A 21,020-nucleotide genomic window follows, 5' to 3' on the forward strand; every position below is an offset into this window, starting at 1 on the left:
GGAAGATCCAGGACACGCTGGAGGGACTATGTTTCTCGGCTGGCCTGGGAACGCCTTGGGATTCCCCCAGAGGAGCTGGCCCAAGTGGCTGGGGAGAGGGAAGTCTGGGTCTCCCTGCTTAGGCTGCTTCCCCCCATGACCCGACCCCGGATAAGCGGAAGAGAATGGATGGATGGATGGCTTCCTTCAACCCCCCTCTCAAACTGTCTGTCTTCTCTGTTCAAAATATAAACATTTTGGTCCTCAAAAGAGTGTCTCATATCCTTGAGGTGTAGGTGAACATCTGAGTCTTTTCCTGAAGACTCAGCTGTTAACCTACACCGCAAGTATATTTTTCATTTATTTCATTTCTATAGCACTTTATACTACCAGAGCACTGGTGGCCAAAGTGCTTCACAAAGAGAATAATACACATGACAACAAAGTAAAAACAGGAAAAACAAAAACAGAACTAGGCTCGCAAGAGGCGGCATGGCTCAGAGTAAGGGCTGGGTTGTACTCTTCACTTCCATGAGCACACGTGCAGTCAACATAGAAGTCATTGATTATTTAATCACTTCTTCATTCATCAATGCCTTAAGAAGTTTCTTTGCAATCCGTAATCCTGTTCAACAACTACACTCAGACTGTGGAGCCAATTTCTTTGGTGATTGCAGAGAACTGGAGTTCCATAAAGTGGTGGCAGAAAATAAAGTCCAGAGGTACATGAACGCTCAAGGATGCACATGGTGTTATAACCCACCTCACTCTTCACACATGGGTGGTGTGTGGGAGCATATGGTGGGAATTGCAAGGAAAATCTTAGACTCAATGTTGTTGCATACTCCTTCCTCCAACTTCTTTCATGACGTTCTGTGCACCCTGATGGCAGAAGTAACTGCCATCATCAACTCAAGACCTCTAGTTTCTGTGTCTTCAGATCCAGATATTCCTCAGATATTTACCCAAACAATGGTTCTCACTCAAAAGCAGAGTATTTACGTCCTCCTGGGCCACTCACAGAGAAGGACTTGTATAAGCAACAGTGGCGTCAAGTTCAAAGTGAATATCTGCAGACACTGCAATTTCGTCACAAATGGCAAGAGTCAAGCCCCAATGTTGAAAATGGAGACGCTGTTTTCCTGAAGGATGATCGTACAAGCCACAATGATTGGCCCATGGCTCTCATAACAGACACGTTCCCAGGCAGTGATGACAAGGTCCACAGGATTGAGGTCAAAGTTGTCAGGAATGGAGTTGCCAAAACATTTCTCAGGCCTGTTACAGAAGTTATGCTTCTAAAGAATGTAGACTGAAAGGTTTATAAGTTTGATTTAAACATTGATATTTGGCATCTTAACAGATACCAGGCGGAGAGTGTTCTGCCCTTTAATTTGTTGTAAGATAGGTGTTTAATGTTTAATCTCAGTCTATTTAGTGAAATCCTTTATTTTGAAGGTCAGCTTGGACATGTAACAGGAAGTCAGCCATCTTTGTTAGTTTTTAGTCAGCTACATGTGAGGAAGTTCATCCACTGCAATCTGCTTTCTGTTTATGCCATCAACATCACCATCTCTAAGTTTTGATTTAATATTCAGGAGTAGAATTTCATTTAAGGTGTATATGTGGAGAATGTTTATAGTAAATGTAAGACTTGATTACGATAGCTGACGCAGATGGTTTCAAGTTGGTTTACTTTGAAGCAAGCATGATTTTCTAGATTTTCTGTGTTTAACTTTCTTTTGATGTCGCTAAGCTAAAAGTAACTATTTTGTTTCTATCTTACAGTTTTACTCCATTTCAAAAGTGTACGTGGTTCATCTAAATAAATTGGAGCTAAGGAAGCTACATCTTGACTCACGTATTTATTCGACTGGAGTTAGGCTTACTGCTAAATTTTGTTGGACACACACAAGGAGAGCAGGACACAATGTCTGTCCTAATAAAGATAGAAATATTAACTTCTGTGTTTGTGTAAACTCCAAATTGTCCCTACGTGTGAGTGAGAAGGTGAATGGTTATCTGTCTCATTTGTCTCTGTGTGACCGACCCCGTGATAGACTTGTGACCTGTCCAGGTTATACCTTGCACCACTTGGATCCTGGATTCTGGATTCAAGCTGCTGAAATGAGCTTCTTCTATAGCATGACCAGGTTCAGCCTTAGAGATAAAGTAAGGAATTTTATCATCAAGCTTCTTTTCCCAAGCTGATTATTCTGTTAGTTTCACTGCATGATATGAGACCAATGTTTGCATTTAAATAGAAAAAAAATAAATAAATAATAATATTATGCTTTAATATCCATTTAAATTTAAAAAGCTTGTTCCATTTTACAAATTTATGACAGAACAATAATAAATGTAAAACTAGAACTGCAAGCAGTTATCAACGGGTTCCAAGCCTCCATGCTCCACCCCTATCCCGACGTCCCGCCAGAGTGGTTTTGCCGCGTCTCTCAGCAAGCGGACCGAGTCGAAAGTTGTCAGGACGGTTCATGCTCCCCAAAGGTGTTCCGTAAGACGCAATGGTATAATTTCTTAAGAAAGCTCGGGAAGTAAAAGTTAATGTTCATATTTCCAAGGCCAGTTGCAGCTTTGTCACTAAATAAAATCCATTCCGTTTTACATTCATTTAAAAGCAAAAGGTTCTCCTGTAGCCAGTGTTTAATTGCAGAAATGCAGTCAAGGAGAGAAAGCGTTGGATTACTAGATCCAGGCCTTAGTGGCAAATAAATCTGTAAATCATCTGCATAGAAATGAAAATAGATATTATAGTGACTTATAATAGATCCAAGTGGCAGCAAATACAAGGAGAAGAGCAGAGGGCCCAAGATGGAACCTTGGGGCACCCCATATAAAAGAGGGGCTGTAGAGGAAGAGAAACCATTGAGCGAGATGGAAAAGGTTCTGTCAGCTAAATAAAAAGTGAACCACTTCAAAGCTGTACCACAGATCCCAACCAAATCATGGAGACGTGATAAAAGAACAGAATGGTCAATAGTATCAAAGGCCGCTGTAAGGTCAAGGAGCACCAGGGCTATTGGGCACCCCGAATCCACTGATTGAGTGGTCATTATGAACCCTCAATAATGCAGATTCAGTGCTGTCGTAATCTAAAACCAGACTGAAATTTAGCCGGGATTTCACTATTCTCCAGAAAAGGCTGAATTTGTAAAAGAACAATTTTCTCTAAAACCTTGAATAAAAAAGGTAAATTAGAAATAGGTCTAAAATTTGATAAAACCATAGGATCAAAATTCGTTTTTTTGAGAAGAGGGCAGACTGTTGCATGTTTAAAAACAGAGGGCATAAATCCGAGGCTCAGACAAGAGTTGAAAAAAGAAAGAAAGTAAGGACCAATAATGTTAAAAACCTCATTCAATAGTCTTGTAGGAAGAATATCAGTGGGGCAGTTAGTGGGTTTAATGGATTTAACAATTTTGTCCAACAGGGAAAAGGACACTGGTTCAAACTGGTCAAAGAAAGCAGAACTAGCAAAAATAAAAGAAAACTCTGGGACAGAATGAGTGGATGTACCTATTGCTTGTCTAACAGATGCAACTTTATCAATAAAAAAGGAAAGAAACTTCTCACAAAGAGGCTGTAGCATCAGGTAAGACAAAGATGGGTGGGTTTAAAACAGAATTAATAGTATTAAATAACACTCTGGGACAATGGCTACCGTTTGTGATAGTACAGTCCCTCCAGGATTTCGTGGGAATTTTTTGTGATTGTTGCGGGCTAAAATGCCTAGATTTCTGTAGATTTCTGAACATTCCTAGCTGAACTGAATTGCAAACACCGCACCGCTCAGTTTGTGTTTGGGTGTTTTGTCCTTAGGATGGAAGAGTTTAATCTGGATGTTAATCTATCTTACATAACAGAACATCACATGCAGTTGAAAAACTTAGAACTCTCCACTGTTTTCTTAATTGATAAAGCTCCTCGGATGGTAAGCTTCAACTACAGAATAGAAGTTGTTTTGTTTTTTTTTAATGTTTTAGGATGGACCAGGATCATGGAGACAAATCTGAAGAGACTTGATGCTGGAACTGCTGCAGGTAGTGGTAAATACATATGCACATAACACTTTTCAGTTTAATATTTTTTTTAAATGATTTAAAACTTTTCTTTTTTTCTTATTTAGTAATTTAAAAAATCCATTTAGGCTTCAGGTTGTAAAGCAACAAAATAGAATACTATGGGGGTGAACACTTTTGCAATCCACTATATATTAAACATATTAGTTAAATCCAAGCTAATGTTAAAAAAAAGAATCCCTTTGAAGGGTTTCATAATTCAACATCCAAAAATAAGGCCTTGTTTTGTCTTCATCTTATTGGTGTTTTGAAACAAATATGGGTTTTTTTTAAGTTTACACCATATTAGCAGATTTAAAAACATTTCAGAACATGGAATTATAGATAATTATCCTGTTTTTGCTACCTGTTCTATCTCATACAAGACCAGCTGTGTTTCTCTTGAAAATAATGAAGGGTGCCAGACTCAAGCATATAAAAATCAATCGTTTGTAGATCTGTTTAGATTTTATTACAGCTTAGTAAATATTTTTGTTTCCATGTTTTGTTTGCAGAAAAACTGAAGAAAAGTTCACATACTGAATGCAGCACTGGTAGGGAAAAAAAAAGAAAACGTAATCCATGCAAGGACTGCCAGACAAAGCACTCCTTAAGGACTTTGAAGGCCTGATTCACTAAAACTGCACAGCACCTGGCTTTAGCTCCAAGTTTTGGGCATCATTTGTCTCCATCATTTACTCAGGATTAGAATCATAAGCAAACAACAGTAATTATATGCAGGCATCAGTTTAAAGTGGTATCTCCCTGTGATGTGACTATTGGGAGACTACCTGGCAACTCAAAATTGTGGGAAAATTGAGAGAAAATACAAATATCTTCAGTTGTTGTCTCACTGAATTGAGTGTTTGTGACGAAGTGACCAGTGAGCTGAGATGCCATGTTTCGGGCAGCTACTTTGCAGCTTGTAAAACTGTATTCTTAGATGCACATTATTTTGTTGTCCACCTTCACCCACATCGTAATCACCTCAGCCATTTTGTACCACTTTCTCAGTCAGATCCAGATTGGAACAGATGAAGTACAGAAGCAAAACAAGATCTCACTGAATAAAGAACAAATTGTATTTGACATCAAATATAAGTTTATAAAGATAATACCAATGTTTTTAATGCACAGCTGCAGTTTGGAAATGACTGTGGTGGCTTTTTAATTTTGTGTTTTTATGATGTAAAGCACTTTGAACTGCCTTGTTGCTGAAATATGCTATAAAAATAAACTTGACTTGACTTAATCTATGCATTCCAAAAAGGGAAGAAAATAAACATAAAAATACATCAAATTGTACGATTTGTACATGTAGCTTCTAAAACCACAAACTAATTCCTTTTATATTGTTAGAATTAAAACATACTGTGCTTTGTTGTTTGCTTTTGTACCTTGTTAATTTCACCAAATGAAAGAAATCTCCCCATACTTTTAGTGAATCAGGTCTTCAGTGTTGGACTTTGTTTCTCTTTCAGAGATGTTAAATGCTCTAATGAACTAAGCTAAACTGAGCAGGATCCATCACAGGTGACTATTATCCACATGAGAACAGCTCATGTGGAACTCTTACTTACGTCTGATCGCCTTCTAGTGACTTCTGGATCTCCTGAAGAACCTCTGTAAGAAAGAAAAAGTCACAGATGTAACCAAACTGTTCTCTGCACATGAAACATTAGATGTGCAGCAGCAGCTCTGTCAGAGGAGGATGCTGCTAACCGCAGTCCTGTGTGGGACCTCATTAGTTCTGGTTCCCAGACAGTTATGGAGGCTGTGTCTGATGATAATGGGAGCAGAAAGCTGACATACCAGTTAAAGGCAGCACATGATGCAATAAGAACTGAAATGAGACTACAGACACAGACAAGTCTGTTTTGAAGACTTTTCAGATCTGCGTTTCATTACGTTCTGCTTTTGAGTACTCACTCTCATCATTCAGCAAAGCATGCTCCATAACGCATCTAGCTGCACTTTCTGGAACACACAGGCAGCAGACAGAGGACATATGACAGCAGGACAGACACAAATAAGGGTTGTGTTTAAATCAGCACAACAACAGAACACTACATCTGAACATGCAGCAGTATCTAAGCTGGATGCACATGCAGATTAAAATATCAAAAACAACAACAGCAAAAAGACATTTTACCTGCATCCTCACTGTGTTGTGTGGTTCTGAAAACAACAACAACAAAAAAAGGCAACATTTGATTATTTCCTGGGAAAACTTAATCCAAGAATAAAACAAACTAAAACAATTCCTGAAGAAATTTTGATGGTGCTTGCAACATGGTGCATTTACCTGTGGCAGCCATCTTAAATTTAAACTAGAATTTAGCAATCTGTTAGTACTCAGTATGTGTTCAGAATTACTGAATTATAGCTACTACCACACCACATTTTGGCTCAATATCTGTAAAACTCACTGAGCTACAGCCATTTGCCAAGGTACATGTGGTGGCCATCTTGAATTTAACAAAAAAAGTATGTGTTGGAAATGACTGCCAACTACCATCACACCAAATTTTAGCTTAGCATCTCTAAAATTAATTGTGTTATAGCCAGGTCAGGTTTAATAAAGACAGCGGCAGTCACCTTGAATTAGGTTAACCCTTTAAAGACTGCTTTCTGTTAAGTTTCTTTAAATTTCATTCAATGGTTCATGAGGGTGGCACAACACAGGATCGCCTCCAAGCTTTTTTTCCCCCATGCATATATGGGTTTTCTCCGAGTTTCACAGTTTCCTCCAACAGACCAAACACATGCATGTTAGGTTAATTGGTAACTCTAAATTGTTCCTAGGTGTGAGTGAGAATGGCTGTTTGACTTCTTTGTGTCTATATGTCCCAGTGATGGACTTGCATGGTATCCACCTCCCCACAACCAAGACAGGAAACTATGGGTAAATAAAATGGATGGCTGGCTTCATGAGGTATTTGAAAGAGCACAAAGGTTCAAAAGAATTTAAAGATTTCCCCATTCAATCCTATGGGGTTTCATTTTTGTCATTGCCATGGTAACTCCAAATACTCCCAAAAGTGCACACATCCTGCACCCAAGCTGCTTGTTTTGATGTATCCAGTATAATGTGTCGGTGCACTCTTCTGTTCGGGCCACATTAAAGTAGATTAAAATATAACTAAAGAGAACCGTTTGGAGGTGGATAATAGGTGCCTCACTGCATGGCTTGTAATGCGTTTCTGTAGCAGGTATCAATAAGAAGAGGTGTGTACCTGTGAGCAGATGTAGCTCCACCAGGTTCTGCACGGTGGGGGTTAGATGAGTCTAAATGAAGTGGCACTTCCACCAGACAGCGAGGCTCCACCACGAAGCGAGTGGACAAGGAGAAGCGTTCAAACTCCGATGGAGAGATCAGGTAGAAGCCTGACAGAGGATAGCAGGACAGCGGTGAGAGGTGTCAAAACACTCAGAGCAGAAAACGAGCAGTCTGCAGCCTGGTGCCTGTTTACCCTGGCCATGCTTGGTGAAGACACATGAGGCAATTCCGCTCACATCCTCCCGCCGGATACATGGGTACTGAACCTGCATCTTCACATGTGGCAGTGACACCACATGTACATCACCCTGATTGGTCAGAAAAATCAGACCGCTCTCACTGTAGTCCTCTTTGCAGTTGCTGCCAAACCAGGCCACCCCCACCCTCCGAACCCTGGAACCATCCACAGCTGTCAGCTTGAGCTTCATCTTAGAGCTCACCTTTGGCAGTGTGAACACCTGCACACAGAGCAACATGACTGTCAACAACACAAGCAGGTCAAATCTAAAGTCCACTTCAGATTGCAAGCAGAAGATATTTCAAATTCAAATTAATCTCAACCCAGTGGTAAACATTCCCAAAACACAATCATATCTCAGTTGAACTCTGTTACCTTTGTGTTAAAGAAGATCACCTATGGTCACAAATTAAAAATCATGACCACAAAAATCCCAGAGCAGCTCAGAGTAGAGCAGCTGCTCCTCCAAAATGAAAGGAATCAGCTGAGGTGGTTCGGGCATCTGATTAGGATGCTTTGTGGACACCACCCTTTGAAGGTTTTCTACGCATGATTCACTGAGGAGACCCTGGGACAGACCCAGAACTCACTGAAAGGATTATAGATCCTCTTTGGCCTGGGAATGCCTTGGGATCTGGAGAATGTCGCTGAGGAGAGAGATGTCTGGGTTTCCCTTCTGAACCTGTTATCCCTGTGACCCCAACCACAGATAAGCGGTAGATAGATGAATGGATGACTATACAGTTAATTTTATTTGTGTTATTTAATTATTTTATACAGTAACCTACAATTAAATAAATATTTTGTCAATTATTTTCAGTGAAAGCTCAACAGGAAGTTATCAAGGAAAAAATTCATGTTAAGATAATTCTGTTTTTCAGTGTGGAAAATGTGTTTCCAAACTTAATGAATAGTCATGTTCAATAATTGTGATTACAATATTATTCATTTTAATGTCATTGACAGTATCAGACATCTCACCCAGAGCCTACTGGGCGTTAGGACTGGAAGGAATTCTTATATATAATCAAAGTGGCTGTGAAGGTTGGTATAAGGACCAACATTTCATCAGTTGTGAATGAGCAGGTCTACCAATTACACAAGTGATTGATGATATACACAGAAAGTCCACCACCTTGGGTCCTGCTGGTGTTTTCTGCTTCTGTCCCTGTATGGAAAGATGTTAGTCCATCCAGACTTTGATTAATCAATCCTACAAATTGAAATTAAATAGATAGTAATTTGCATCAATATCTATGTCCAGTTAAACAAGTCCAGACTCCGGTCCAGATCTGGACTGACCAAATAAGTCAATCTAGATACAGTCTGAACTACAGTCCAGATTCAGACTGAACAAGACAATCTGGACCCAGCTTACATGTTATATTTCATTGAATTGGTATCATGTAATGAAACTTATGTTCACAACTGTAGTAACATAGAGTGGTGTGGCTCCTTTAAGAGTACGCGCAGAGAGAAAGAGAGAATACACAGGATGACCAATGGAGAAAGAGAGGCTGTGTGCAAGTGCAGTGTGAGAGTGAAGAAAGGTAGACTGAGATGGACAAAAATTAGCTGTAAAAGGCTGGACTTCTATCAGTAAATGTTTAGAGTAGCTGCATTAACAGCAATAAATGTTACAACTCTTCAAATCATAAGCTGTCTGAGTGTTTTCCCTCAGCTGCGTAAAGAAGAGGGAATTAGCCCCAAGGCAGCAGGCATTTTATTACAAGTAATTTTAAACATTGCAATCGTTTGGACTCCATATGTTATGTGTCCTTTGAGACAATCGTTGTCACACAGACCACAATAGGATGTTAAGCCTAAATTAGAGCAGCTAAAGTTCACAAGCAAACAGCTGTAGGCAAATAGAACAGTTTCTTTTGTCTATCTTCTAAATAAATGTAATCAAAATGATTTGCTTATCTCTAATCGTTCCAGACCTTCAACTTTATCTAGTAATCAGGTTTGGACCTTTGAATATAAGGTTTGACAACTGCTGATATACAAAATGATAAATATGGTCTTGTTTAAACTTTTAGAAGAAGTGCTGTTACTATCAACTTTTTTTAAGCACTTTCAACTTTTTTCTAGACTTAATAGCAAATAAAATGTTGCTTTGAAATGCAAAAGTTTTTACATTTAGTTTGTATTTACATTTTACATGGCACCACAACTTTTTTGGAGCTGGGCTTGCATGTCCCCACTCCGGATCGAGGTATCATTTGTGTGTGAAACAATTTGAGCATGAGTTTAAGCTGACCTTAAACTGCTCCTCGGATATGACCACCAGGTGGTGTGAGCCCTGCATGTCAGGCGAGCGAGCCAGGTCATGTGCCACCTCCAGAGGCTCGGGGAGAGGAGCCCCATGACCATCCAACACAACTACACCAACAACAGGGGCGCGGTGCATCAGCTGGATCTCTTTGGCTGGAATTATGAAGGTAAAAAAAAAAAAAAAGACATTAGAAGAAAATGCCAACGGTGAAAGGATGGGTAACAGTAAGGTCACAAAGTCTGGAACTCACCTGGTTGTGCAGTGACAGGTTCATCTGCTCTGTGCTCTACAGCTGGAACGCGTAGCATGTATGCAAACACACAGCCGCCGTTAGTCCCCGCCCACAGAGAGGGGGTGTTATGTGAACCTAGAAAAAAAAAAATCAAGAGCCATGCATGAAAAACATGTATAATAACCGGTTTCTGAACACAAGCTTTTAATGTTTCCAGTCAAAAAACTGTAGCAAAAACTCACTGTCAGAGAGAAAGGTGTCTGCAAAGTAGAGTGTTCGTACGAGGCCAGTGAAGGAGTCATCTGAGGAGCGAGCCTCTATCTTCCTCTGGACAGGGGCCAGCTCCATCTCAGCCAGTTCAGCCTCCAGACGAGCATTCGCCTCCTGGAGCTTAACCAGAAGGAAACCCAGAGATTCAAAAACAGCACAAAGTACAGGAACAAGGTATAGGAACTGTACACTATGTGCTGAACTAAGGGAGGGTGAGCCACCACGAATGATGGTCATTAGACTGACAAAATTTCAAACAAGGAATACCATTCTGCGCCATGCTAGAGACGCTTCCCCCTGCCACACAACAGAAAAATAAACTGTGGCCAACTGTGGCCAGACAGAGGGCTGCTTTCATCCTAGCACAGGAAAAGCTCCATTGTTGTGCTAATATTATATTCGGTCTCCGGTACCCAGCTACTCTACACATGTATAGACTGAAAACATGTTTTTCTATTTCTTTCTGTAAGCGGCTTGTAACAAGTTTGTTTTTATTACAGCTGGACTACGGAGACAATATATAGATTTACTTCCCCCACTACCTTAGCTAAACTTGACTCCATTTACCATGCTGCTCGGAGGTATATAACAGGTTCACCTTTAACGACTCACCATTGTACTTGATATACCCTTGCAGGATTTACTTCACTCAATATTCAAAGAATAAAGATTTGATATATTTTCATATGCAAAGCCATTTTAGGAAAATTACCATCATATAGGCTATCTGCTCCAAGTTCAATTCACTCCAGAACACACACCGTCTCAGGGCCAGTAGCTAGCTACAATTTAAGGTACTCTTTGTGCACACAGAGTCGGGAAAGATTCATTTGTCCTATTTTGGCCCATGGTCTTGGTGTCATCTGCAGTTTAAGTTGAGGTTGGAGTCTCTTCTAACTGTCAGAGGTTTTAGTCACATCCTGCACCTGTAATGTTTAACGGTCTCAAATTGTGATGTTTTTGTTTTTAAACTTGCATTGTATTTTATGTCTTATCTGATATTTTGTTGTAAATATTTTAATATTACTGCTACTGTTATTATTACTGTAAATGCAGTGGTGGGCCGTCAGGGCCAGCAAGGCCTTCTCTGCTGGCCTAACATAACCAGAAATCATGATCATAATTATGATAAAGTTTAATTTAATTTTTAATTTACTTTACCTAGATATCTAAAAGTATTCATATTCTCTTCATGTCATATTATGCTCCTTCCAGTGCTGTTGTTTTTAGGTTAGAGTTTTTATACAATCAGAATTCAGCTACCTTATGCTGCCAGGCTGTATGAAATCTGCCTGGGCCTTCAGAATCAACAATGCAGGCGTCTGTGCACTGTAAGTGAACGGGCAAATGCAGTTGATAGATAGTTGCGATAGCCAATCAGATCACGAGTTGTGTCAGTAAGGCCCTCCAGCTAGCCTCACGTTGAACGTGACATTTACGCGTCCTGTGATTGGATATGGATACTTACTAGATTGAGCCACCGCAGTGCTATGCAGATCAACAGAGTCACACCCGGGACTGTTAACGGTTAAAAACTTTTTTAACCCACAATGGCCGAAGGACAGCAATACGTTGATTTGGTTGCTGATATACTGGCAAGCCTGTTTTCAAGACGAACTTTCCAAGAGAAGCTAGATCTCGTTAGAGGAGGACAGCCGACCCTGAGCTAGCTAACCTGTTCCAGAATGGATTTTGAGTTGAAAGCTCGGGGTCGGCTGTCAGATCTAGCTTCTCTTGGAAAGTTTTGGGGGGGACAGCCGTTTTGGTGAGTGCAAACATTTTATTTATTTTATTTAGTTTTGACAGTAGCATACCAGATATGTTTTATTGCTGATGCGGGTTTGTTGATTTTTAAAATGCATCGGATAATAGCCCTTTTTGATTTTAATCCTGGTGTTATAAATGCTGGCATAATGAAAGGTATTTATTGACTAAGTTGGACATCACTGAAGGCCTAAGTGTGAAATGCACCGCCCGCCACTGTGTAAATATAATGGCTTGTTTGCACCTTGCACATTGTGCTGCTTCTCATCTTGGCCAGGACATCCTTGTTAAAGAGATTAATATTCAATGGATTTCTTTCCTAGTAATATAAAGGTTTAATAATAACATCACCATGTCAAATGGTAAGACCCACAAGTTTGAAACCAGGACCTAGCTTTGAACTTTGTCATCAAAAAACGTCAGAAGGGGGGCACTGGTGAGCAAGATATGGCGTAAGACATACTTTTTAGAGCTCCTGCAAAATCCGTAAAAATTACATGAAAAAACAGCATTAACTACATTAATATTAGTCGGAAAACTGGAGAGAAAACCTTAGGGTCAAAAACAGCTGGACAACCCGAACAAAATTATCCTGAATGGCCGAAAAACTGCAAAAGTATAGATACGGAAACGATGCTAATGCTAATGCTGTAAGGCCTGCTAGGACCACGAGACAGCGGACAACCGGCGACACGGGCTCACCACCAGGCACTGGAACTAAAGGACCAAATATGAGTAATGAAGAAATGAAAGCAGACATTTTATTATCACTGAGAGGAGAAATTGCAAAGGTGATAAAAGATGAACTTAAAAGCGCACTAGCGGAAGATTTTCAAGCTATAAGATCCGAACTACAAGCGGTCCGCTCCGAAATTGCTAACAGCTCAAAGACCATCCAAGCTGAAGTGGATATTATAAAGACGGACGTTCTGGAGTTAAAGGGTGGCCTATCAACGTGGTCAGACGAAGTCACTTCACTACAGTCCACTGTAACAAGCTTGCAGAAAGAAATGTCAATGCTCAAAGAGAAATGCGAAGATCTGGAGGGGAGAATGAGAAGGTCCAATATCCGCATAGCGGGCATTGAAGAACACCCGGGTTCCAGCTCCCCACTAGCTGTGGCAAAAATGATCAAAGAAGTTCTGCAGATGGACCGAGACATAAAGGTAGACCGCTCACACCGCACACCCACCGGGAGAAGACCCAGGGACCGCGAGACACCAAGAGTCATCATCGCTAAGTTACACCATGACGGGGATGCGGCGGAGATCCTGAGGAGAGCCCGAGGTGGAGCTCCGCTCTTTTACAACGGGCACCGTGTCGCCTTCTTTCCAGACTACACGGCCAGCATAGCCAGAGCGAGAGCCACCTTCACGGAGGTACGGAGAGCGCTGCGGGGCAACAAGGAGGTTCGTTACGGCCTCCTCTATCCGGCCCGACTACGGATTACATATCAAAACGAAGAAAAGGAGTTCCGAGACCCCAAAATAGCCATGGACTACGTCCGGAACAATATTACCCCAACAGAGACAGCCGAATAAAGGTACTGCCCGCTCATAGAGACAATAATATCAGAAAATATTTCCATTGTTATGGCTAACTCTCACACAGCTCTCTTTATAAGCGTTATGAAGACATCTATAGCAAAAACGCTGTTTTACTTTAAATCCTTTTTTTTTCTTTTTTTAAGGTTTGCAGGAGCTCGTGCAGTATATTTGAAGTTTACATGGCTATATTATTTACTTCATTATGGTTTTTGTTTATTTCCCACCTTGTATACATATCTAGGCGCACCTACTGCACACTGGAGACTATGTCCCAAGTACTTAAACATAGTATTTACCTGTTCTGTGTTTTTCTAGTTTTGATCCCTCTGTTCCCTGGGAATCCTGCGAAAATTATTTTCACAAACTTATTTTCCTTCTGTTATTATTATCATTTTGCATCATTACCTGTTCGCACTCATCTTGTTAAGACTAGAACCGCTGGATACAGTTGTCAAAACTTTGCTTTACCCTTCGCTATTTGGCTCTGTGTACATTGTGCACCTATATTCCCTAGATCCCACACAGATAAGATAGTGTTACGCATAAAGGGTATGTTGCCATTCATGACATAACCTGAGAGGTCAAAACATAGATCATATAGAGATAATGGACGGCCACTTAAAGTTGTAACTTATAATGTAAAAGGGCTTCACAACCCAACCAAAAGAAAGAAAATATTGAACCAATTAAAACAAATTAATTGTCACATAGCTTTCTTGCAAGAAACCCACCTATCTGATACAGAGCATGAAAAATTAAAAAAAATCTTGGGCAGATAAGGCTTTTTACTCATCCCACTGATCAGGCAAAAAAAAGTGTTATCATACTCTTGCACCAGCAGATTAACTTCACACAAACGTTGCTACATAAAGATACAGAGGGAAGATATGTATTGGTTAACGGTACAATTGATGGCATAGAAGTATCACTTGTAAATGTGTATGCACCCAACACGGACGCACCTGAATTCATAAATTCATTATTTAAGGTAATATTACAGCACAGCACTGGGCTCCTACTGCTGGGCGGGGACTTCAACTGTAATCTGTCACAAATACTGGACAGATTACCCACCCCAAAAACCCCACTCTCTAGAATGAGTAGGATGCTTAAATATCAAATTATAGAGACAGGAATTGTAGATGTATGGAGGAGTAGGTTTCCCAGAACTAAAGACTTCACTTTCTACTCAAGCAGGCACGCATCCTACTCTAGGATCGATTATTTCTTTACCCCAAAGTCAGAGCTGCATAGAATAGTAGATATAGAAATATTACCTATTACCATTTCTGATCATGCACCTGTTTTACTAAAATGGGACATAGGTCAGAGGCTAACATCTAAACAATGGAGGATAAAATGGATAATGGATAAAATTGAACGACTTAACGGATGAGGTGGCTTTGAAATTAGATCAACAGATTTAGGGATGGGAGTTCAAGCAGGTAATTAAATCGCTCAAAAACAACAAAAGCCCAGGCCCAGATGGATATACTAATGACTTTTATAAAACTTTTATAGATCTTCTGGCCCCCTTGCTATTAAAAGCATATCATCATGCTTTAAAATCCAAAACTATGGCACTGTCTTGGTCAGAAGCCACCATAGTAGTAATTCACAAAGAGGGCAAAGATCCTATAGACTGCCAGTCCTATAGACCTATATCACTGCTGAACACAGATTTACGCATACTTACTGGAATCCTAGTAAGACGACTTAACAAATTCATCACCCAAATCATACACCCCGATCAGACAGGATTTATTGCAGGCAGGTACAGTTCTGATAATCTAAGGCACTTACTAAACTTAATAAGCGATCAAAAAGAAAGGAAGATTGAATCAGCAATCATATCCTTAGATGCCCAAAAGGCGTTTGACAAAGTGTCCTGGAAATACCTAATTCATACTCTGAAACGTTTTGGATTTGGTCCACTTTTTGTTGACTGGGTGCAAACACTTTACTCTTCTCCACAGGCAGCAGTTAAAGTCAACGGCTTTAGATCTGATAGGTTTCCATTAGAACTTAACAGAAATTAACAAGGAAGTACATATGCTGATGATGTTTTATTGTATTTGGCGGAACCTAAATCAACAATCCCCCACCTAAAAGAGCTCATCTCTCAATATGGATTTTACTCAGGTTACAAAATTAATATAGAAAAAACGGAAGCTATGGATGTAAACGGCACAATCTCAGATATCACAAAAGTACAGAGTGGATTTAAGTGGCCCAAGAGTGGTATCAAATATTTGGGCATTTATATACCTCCATCTTTATGTGACCTTTATGAGGCAAACTATAGCAAACTTCTACGAGCCATTAAAAATGATTTGGGGCGTTGGGATACACTCCCTATCTCTCTGATAGGTCGCGTTGAAAGTATCCATATGAATGTTCTACCAAGACTATCTATTCCAGATGCTGCCGGTGGAGATTCCCAAGTCCACCTTTGACACCTTAGATAAAATGATAACGGGTTTCATTTGGCAAAAAAGCGCCCTAGAATCAGACTAAAAACTCTGCAGTTATCTAAACCCAAAGGGGGCCTTAAACTTCCAAACTTAAAATATTATTACTGGGCTGCCCAACTTAAATCCTTATTAGTATGGCTACAGAATAGTACGGATACCCGATGGATGGAAATAGAGGAAAGCATGTGCTCAGTACCACTGCAAACATTACCTTTCTTAGATGCTCTGGTAAAGGAAATGTCAATCTGGACAAAAAACATCCTCAAAATTTGGAACAAAATACAATCGGTCTTTAAGTTATCAAAACAGATCTCACCCTTAACAAGTATAGGATTTATGAAGACGTTTGCACCAAACAATTTAGATTCTGGGTTTAAAAACAGGTCTAATTATGGACTATCTCATATCCATCAATTAATTAAAGAGGTAAATTTCAAAACCTTTGAGCAGGTGAAAAGTGAATTTGATCTCCCTAATAAGGACTTCTATAGATACTTACAACTCAGAACCTTTGTGACAACACACAACAATTGGACTAAACTTCATGAACCTACACCTATAGAAAATTTCCTAATGGACATGCAAAGGGGGGAGGGAAATAAAAAAGTAATCAGCAAAGTATATAACCTGTTTCTGTCTATGAATGAGTATGATTCCACAAACAAAGCATAAATGGGAGACTGAATTGCAGGAACCAATAACAGGGGACGCATGAAAAGAAATATGTACTGAAGCAAAATTAACAACAAGTTCTAATATATGGAGAGAATTCAAATTAATTCAAATTCTTATATTCTTATATTGTTCTTATATTGTTCATGTGCTGCTACCGCTCATACCTTTTACCTTATCTTTTTTATGTTTATTTTTTTCTGTTTTATATTTTTAAATTTATATTAGATGTAAGCTGGGACCGTGGTTCACAATTTCGTTCCACCTCATGTGCCACATGTGATGCGAATGACAATAAAGTTTCCTTGAATCCTTGAAATGGAAAGTAATAGTCCGGTTTTTCAGAACGCCAGCAATAACTACTAAAATGGGCCCAACACAACCCAACTCATGCTGGAGAAACTGCGGAACGCAGAACGCAAATCATATGCATATCTTTTGGTCTTGTCCTAAACTAAATGTATTCTGGGAGGAGATTTTTGAAGCTCTCAAGGTAATTTTCAGGAGAGATATTCCGAAGACCACCCTGGTGGCAGTTTTGGGAGCAACACCCGATGGAATAGACAAGAAGGATCATAGATATCTTCTAAATGTTTTGCTCACAGCAGCTTTGAAATTTATCACTATCAGATGGCTAAAGCCAGAGCCTCCTACATATAACATATGGACACAAAAAGTCTGGGACATCTATTTGATGGAAAAAATTACATATTCCCTAAGGTTTCAAAAAACAGTTCTTAATATGAGGTGGAGCCCTGTCATGCCCTTATTAATTCAATGACACATCTACAGGATTGCCCTTTTACACTCACTGTATACTTTTGGGTCGGGTTAAAATATCATCACGTTTAAGAATGTGTGGACTATCCTATCTCAGAAGGGATTTAATCATGAGTTTTGTATTTATTTTACTTTGCTTTTATCTGCCTTTTGATTTCACTCTGTTGTTGCGTATTCACTACTACATTTGTCAGAAAATCTGCTGGATGAATGTGACTGTGGAAATGTGTTGTTGTTAAAAATAAATAAAAATAAAGTTAAAAAAAAAAAAACGTCAGAAGAATTTGGACCCGGAGACAGTCAAAGTTCAGGACTCAACTTAAGACCTAGAAGCATCTGGTAAAATTTATGGATATAAACTTAATCTTTGCAAAATTAACATATTTGTTATTATCAGGGACGCAAAAAGAGTATCCACTCAAATTCTGGTTTCGTATATCTTGAAGTGTACAAAGCTGACAAAATGGGTAATCTTTATATAAAAAAAAAAAAATCTATCTTGGTAATAAAAATTTATTTGATTTTGAGTGATGGCCCCTCCTAAACATTTCTGTGGCAGCTAGAAATAATGCTGTCAAAATGAATATTTTCCAATGCTTCTTATATCCATTTCAATGTATTTTTTTCTCTCTGGCTTTTTTCTGTAAGATCATTCTGGATTTTATTTGGTGCATAAAGTCTTACAGAGGCCAAAGCTCTGGGTGGAATGGCACTATCTAACTTCTTGTAGTACTACTGAGTATCAAATATAAGAAACCAAAATGCTTGGGTTCAATATGAATGATGCCTGTTAATTTCAAAATTCATGGGGGTCAAAGGTCAAGGTCACAGTTGACCCCTTTATTAAAAATGTTTCTACATGTGACTCTTTTGTTACATCCACCAAGGAAAATAGCAAGATCACCTAAGACTAATGAACAGATTTAGATAAAATGTTCAGGAAATGTTGAGGTTGTCAAAAAACAATGAATTGAATTTTAATGGTAATCCAGAATATGAACGGGGCCACAGTTTTTTTTTTTTTTCTGTGGCCTTCCCAGGTTTGTGCTCTCTGAGGGCTTCTAGTATGTTATAAGATTAAGTTTTCACCAAAATTACTGTTAATTTGAACAAACAAATCCCACAGATCTCTGCTGAGCAATAAAACATCGTCGATGTCCCAAGTCACTTAGCCAGGTGTCCGACGTCGGACTGGACCAACACCTGACAGGAAGACAGAGCTGCTGGAATTAAACAAGGTAGACTGCGCACCAATAGCAAGGTGTATTACTAGGTTTGGAATCGAGAGTGAAAGTTAAACTAGCTGAAGTAAAGCAGAAGATGTCCTTCTCAAAAAAAAAAAAAAAAAAAACCTGCCTGATGGACTCCAGTTGCTGATGGTTAATATATTCCTCCAATCGCACAACCCTAATGTAAAACTGGACACAGTAAGGACAAAGTAAATGCATATTTCTCTGTCCAATCATGTTTGAAAACTTAGTTTTTTTAGGTCTACATTTATTTTCTTTGCACATCTATTAGATAACTACATGGTGATGTGACAACACTTTTTTTCCGCTGCTTTAGTTTCTGATAATGACACAGATAGAGGCCAAAGTTTCCCGTACTTCTGACTTCAGCTGTGATTTGCATTTATTGCTGTTACTGCAGCTGCACTGTACACTGACTGATAATCTAACAAGTGAGCTGAGTCCAGACTGACATGTTGTTGTTTGGTCTGGATCTGGAATAAAGTCTGGACTTTTAGAATTGCTGTCAAAGATTGGGGACAGTTGTAACAGGTACACCTATGATCTGTAGGGATGCACCAATAAGACATATTTATAAACAGAGTACAAGTTCTTACATTTGAATACTTGCCAAAACCGAGTACCAATACAAGTACTAATCAGTGACATGCGGCCAGCTGAGGCACAATGAGAAATAAAAGAAAACACAGCAAATATTATTTCTTTTATATTTAATTTGTTTATAAAAGCAATTTCTGTAGGATTTCTTCCACCTCAATTTGTTGGTAGACACTTGTATTATATGTAATTTTTCATCAGATGTACAAATGTATTTCACATATATTTATTTCATATTGTTTGCTGGGGACACCTCTGAGCAGATTCTTCTGCTGTTTCTCTGTTACTGAATCAAAATGTTTAGTTGCTAAAGTAATATAAAGGTGCACCATCTGTTATTTTTGACATTACTACTAAAATTAAAGATTTCATATTTCATAGTTTTAAATTTTCTGAAAACTGGACTGCATCAAGATACGGAGCATCAAACTGGGAGTTTCCCCAGACAGGTGACTCCTGATTAGCAGTGCTCACATACATTGAGCTAATGTTTTTTGGTAACATTTATAAAAGTAAATCTGAACTAACAGATTTGAGATGAAGACAATAAGTTACCTACACACAGACAGCTGCAGACGGCAAAGGAGACAGAGAGACACTGATCTTCTGCTCTCTTTAAGTGAAAAACATTTTAAGCTTTGTGCTAAAAGGAAAACCAAAACTAATTTGTAGATTGCTCTGAATGATCTAATAAAACAATGGCATTCATAATATATTTATTCATATATTTATCAATCAATCAACTTTATTTATATAGCACATTTTAAGAACCACAGGGGTAGCCAAAGTGCTGTACAATAGATAGATAAAACAAATAAACAGATAAAAAAGATAAATAGATAAAAAGAGACATACACATACGGGTCCACAGCAGGTATGTTTTAGGTGCCAAGAAAGACAAAACTCACGGTGTGTTAAAAGCCAAAGTATAAAAGTGTGTTTTTAAAAGAGATTTAAAGACAGGAAGAGAGGAGGCCTGTCTGACACTCAGGGGTAAATTGTTCCAGAGCTTGGGAGCAGCAACAGCAAATGCTCTGTCACCTCTGAGCTTCAGCCTAGTTTTGGGGACTGTCAGCAGTGACTGATCAGCTGATCTTAGGGATCTGGGCGGGCAGTAAAGCTGAAGCAGCTCAGATAGATATGGTGGGGCCAAGTTGTTCAAGCATTTAAAAACAAATAACAGGAACTTAAAATTAATTCTGTAGTGCACAGGGAGCCAATGAAGGGACGCCAAGATGGGAGTATTGCGCTCGCGCCTACGGGTCCGAGTTAACAAACGAGCAGCAGAGTTCTGAACAAGCTGCAGACGGGCTAGAGAGGTCTGGCTAATGCCTACATACAGTGCATTACAGTAGTCGAGACGAGCTGTAATAAAAGCATGGATTAATTTCTCAAGGTCAGATCTTGTTAGGATTGGTTTGACCTTTGATATTTGACGAAGCTGATAAAAACTTTTCTGAACAACACTGCTGATCTGTTTTTCAAATTTAAAAATCAGAGTCAAACTTCACCCCCAGGTTGGTGACACAGTCCTTGAGATAAAATGATAGTGAACCGAGATCTACACTGGGAGAGGAACA

General features: G+C 39.2%; 1 protein-coding gene across 4 annotated transcripts in view; it reads right to left on the reverse strand.

Moving 5' to 3' along the window:
* llgl2 (LLGL scribble cell polarity complex component 2) overlaps positions 1-21,020 on the reverse strand; it is a 116,463-nt gene that overhangs the window by 6,636 nt on the left and 88,807 nt on the right. For 3 of the 4 annotated variants that reach the window (XM_037974537.1, XM_037974536.1, XM_017437881.3), the window contains exons 18-25: positions 10,329-10,476; positions 10,105-10,221; positions 9,840-10,006; positions 7,532-7,796; positions 7,295-7,445; positions 6,211-6,236; positions 5,988-6,035; positions 5,639-5,681 (exon numbers count right to left, since the gene is read on the reverse strand). In XM_037974537.1, the coding sequence (XP_037830465.1) occupies positions 5,639-5,681; positions 5,988-6,035; positions 6,211-6,236; positions 7,295-7,445; positions 7,532-7,796; positions 9,840-10,006; positions 10,105-10,221; positions 10,329-10,476 (965 nt within the window). The remainder of the gene's footprint in view (positions 1-5,638; positions 5,682-5,987; positions 6,036-6,210; positions 6,237-7,294; positions 7,446-7,531; positions 7,797-9,839; positions 10,007-10,104; positions 10,222-10,328; positions 10,477-21,020) is intronic. The other variant, XM_017437882.3, reaches the window with a different exon arrangement.

This window comes from Kryptolebias marmoratus, linkage group LG2 (assembly GCF_001649575.2).
Source record: "Kryptolebias marmoratus isolate JLee-2015 linkage group LG2, ASM164957v2, whole genome shotgun sequence".
Classification (NCBI taxonomy): Eukaryota; Metazoa; Chordata; class Actinopteri; order Cyprinodontiformes; family Rivulidae; genus Kryptolebias; species Kryptolebias marmoratus.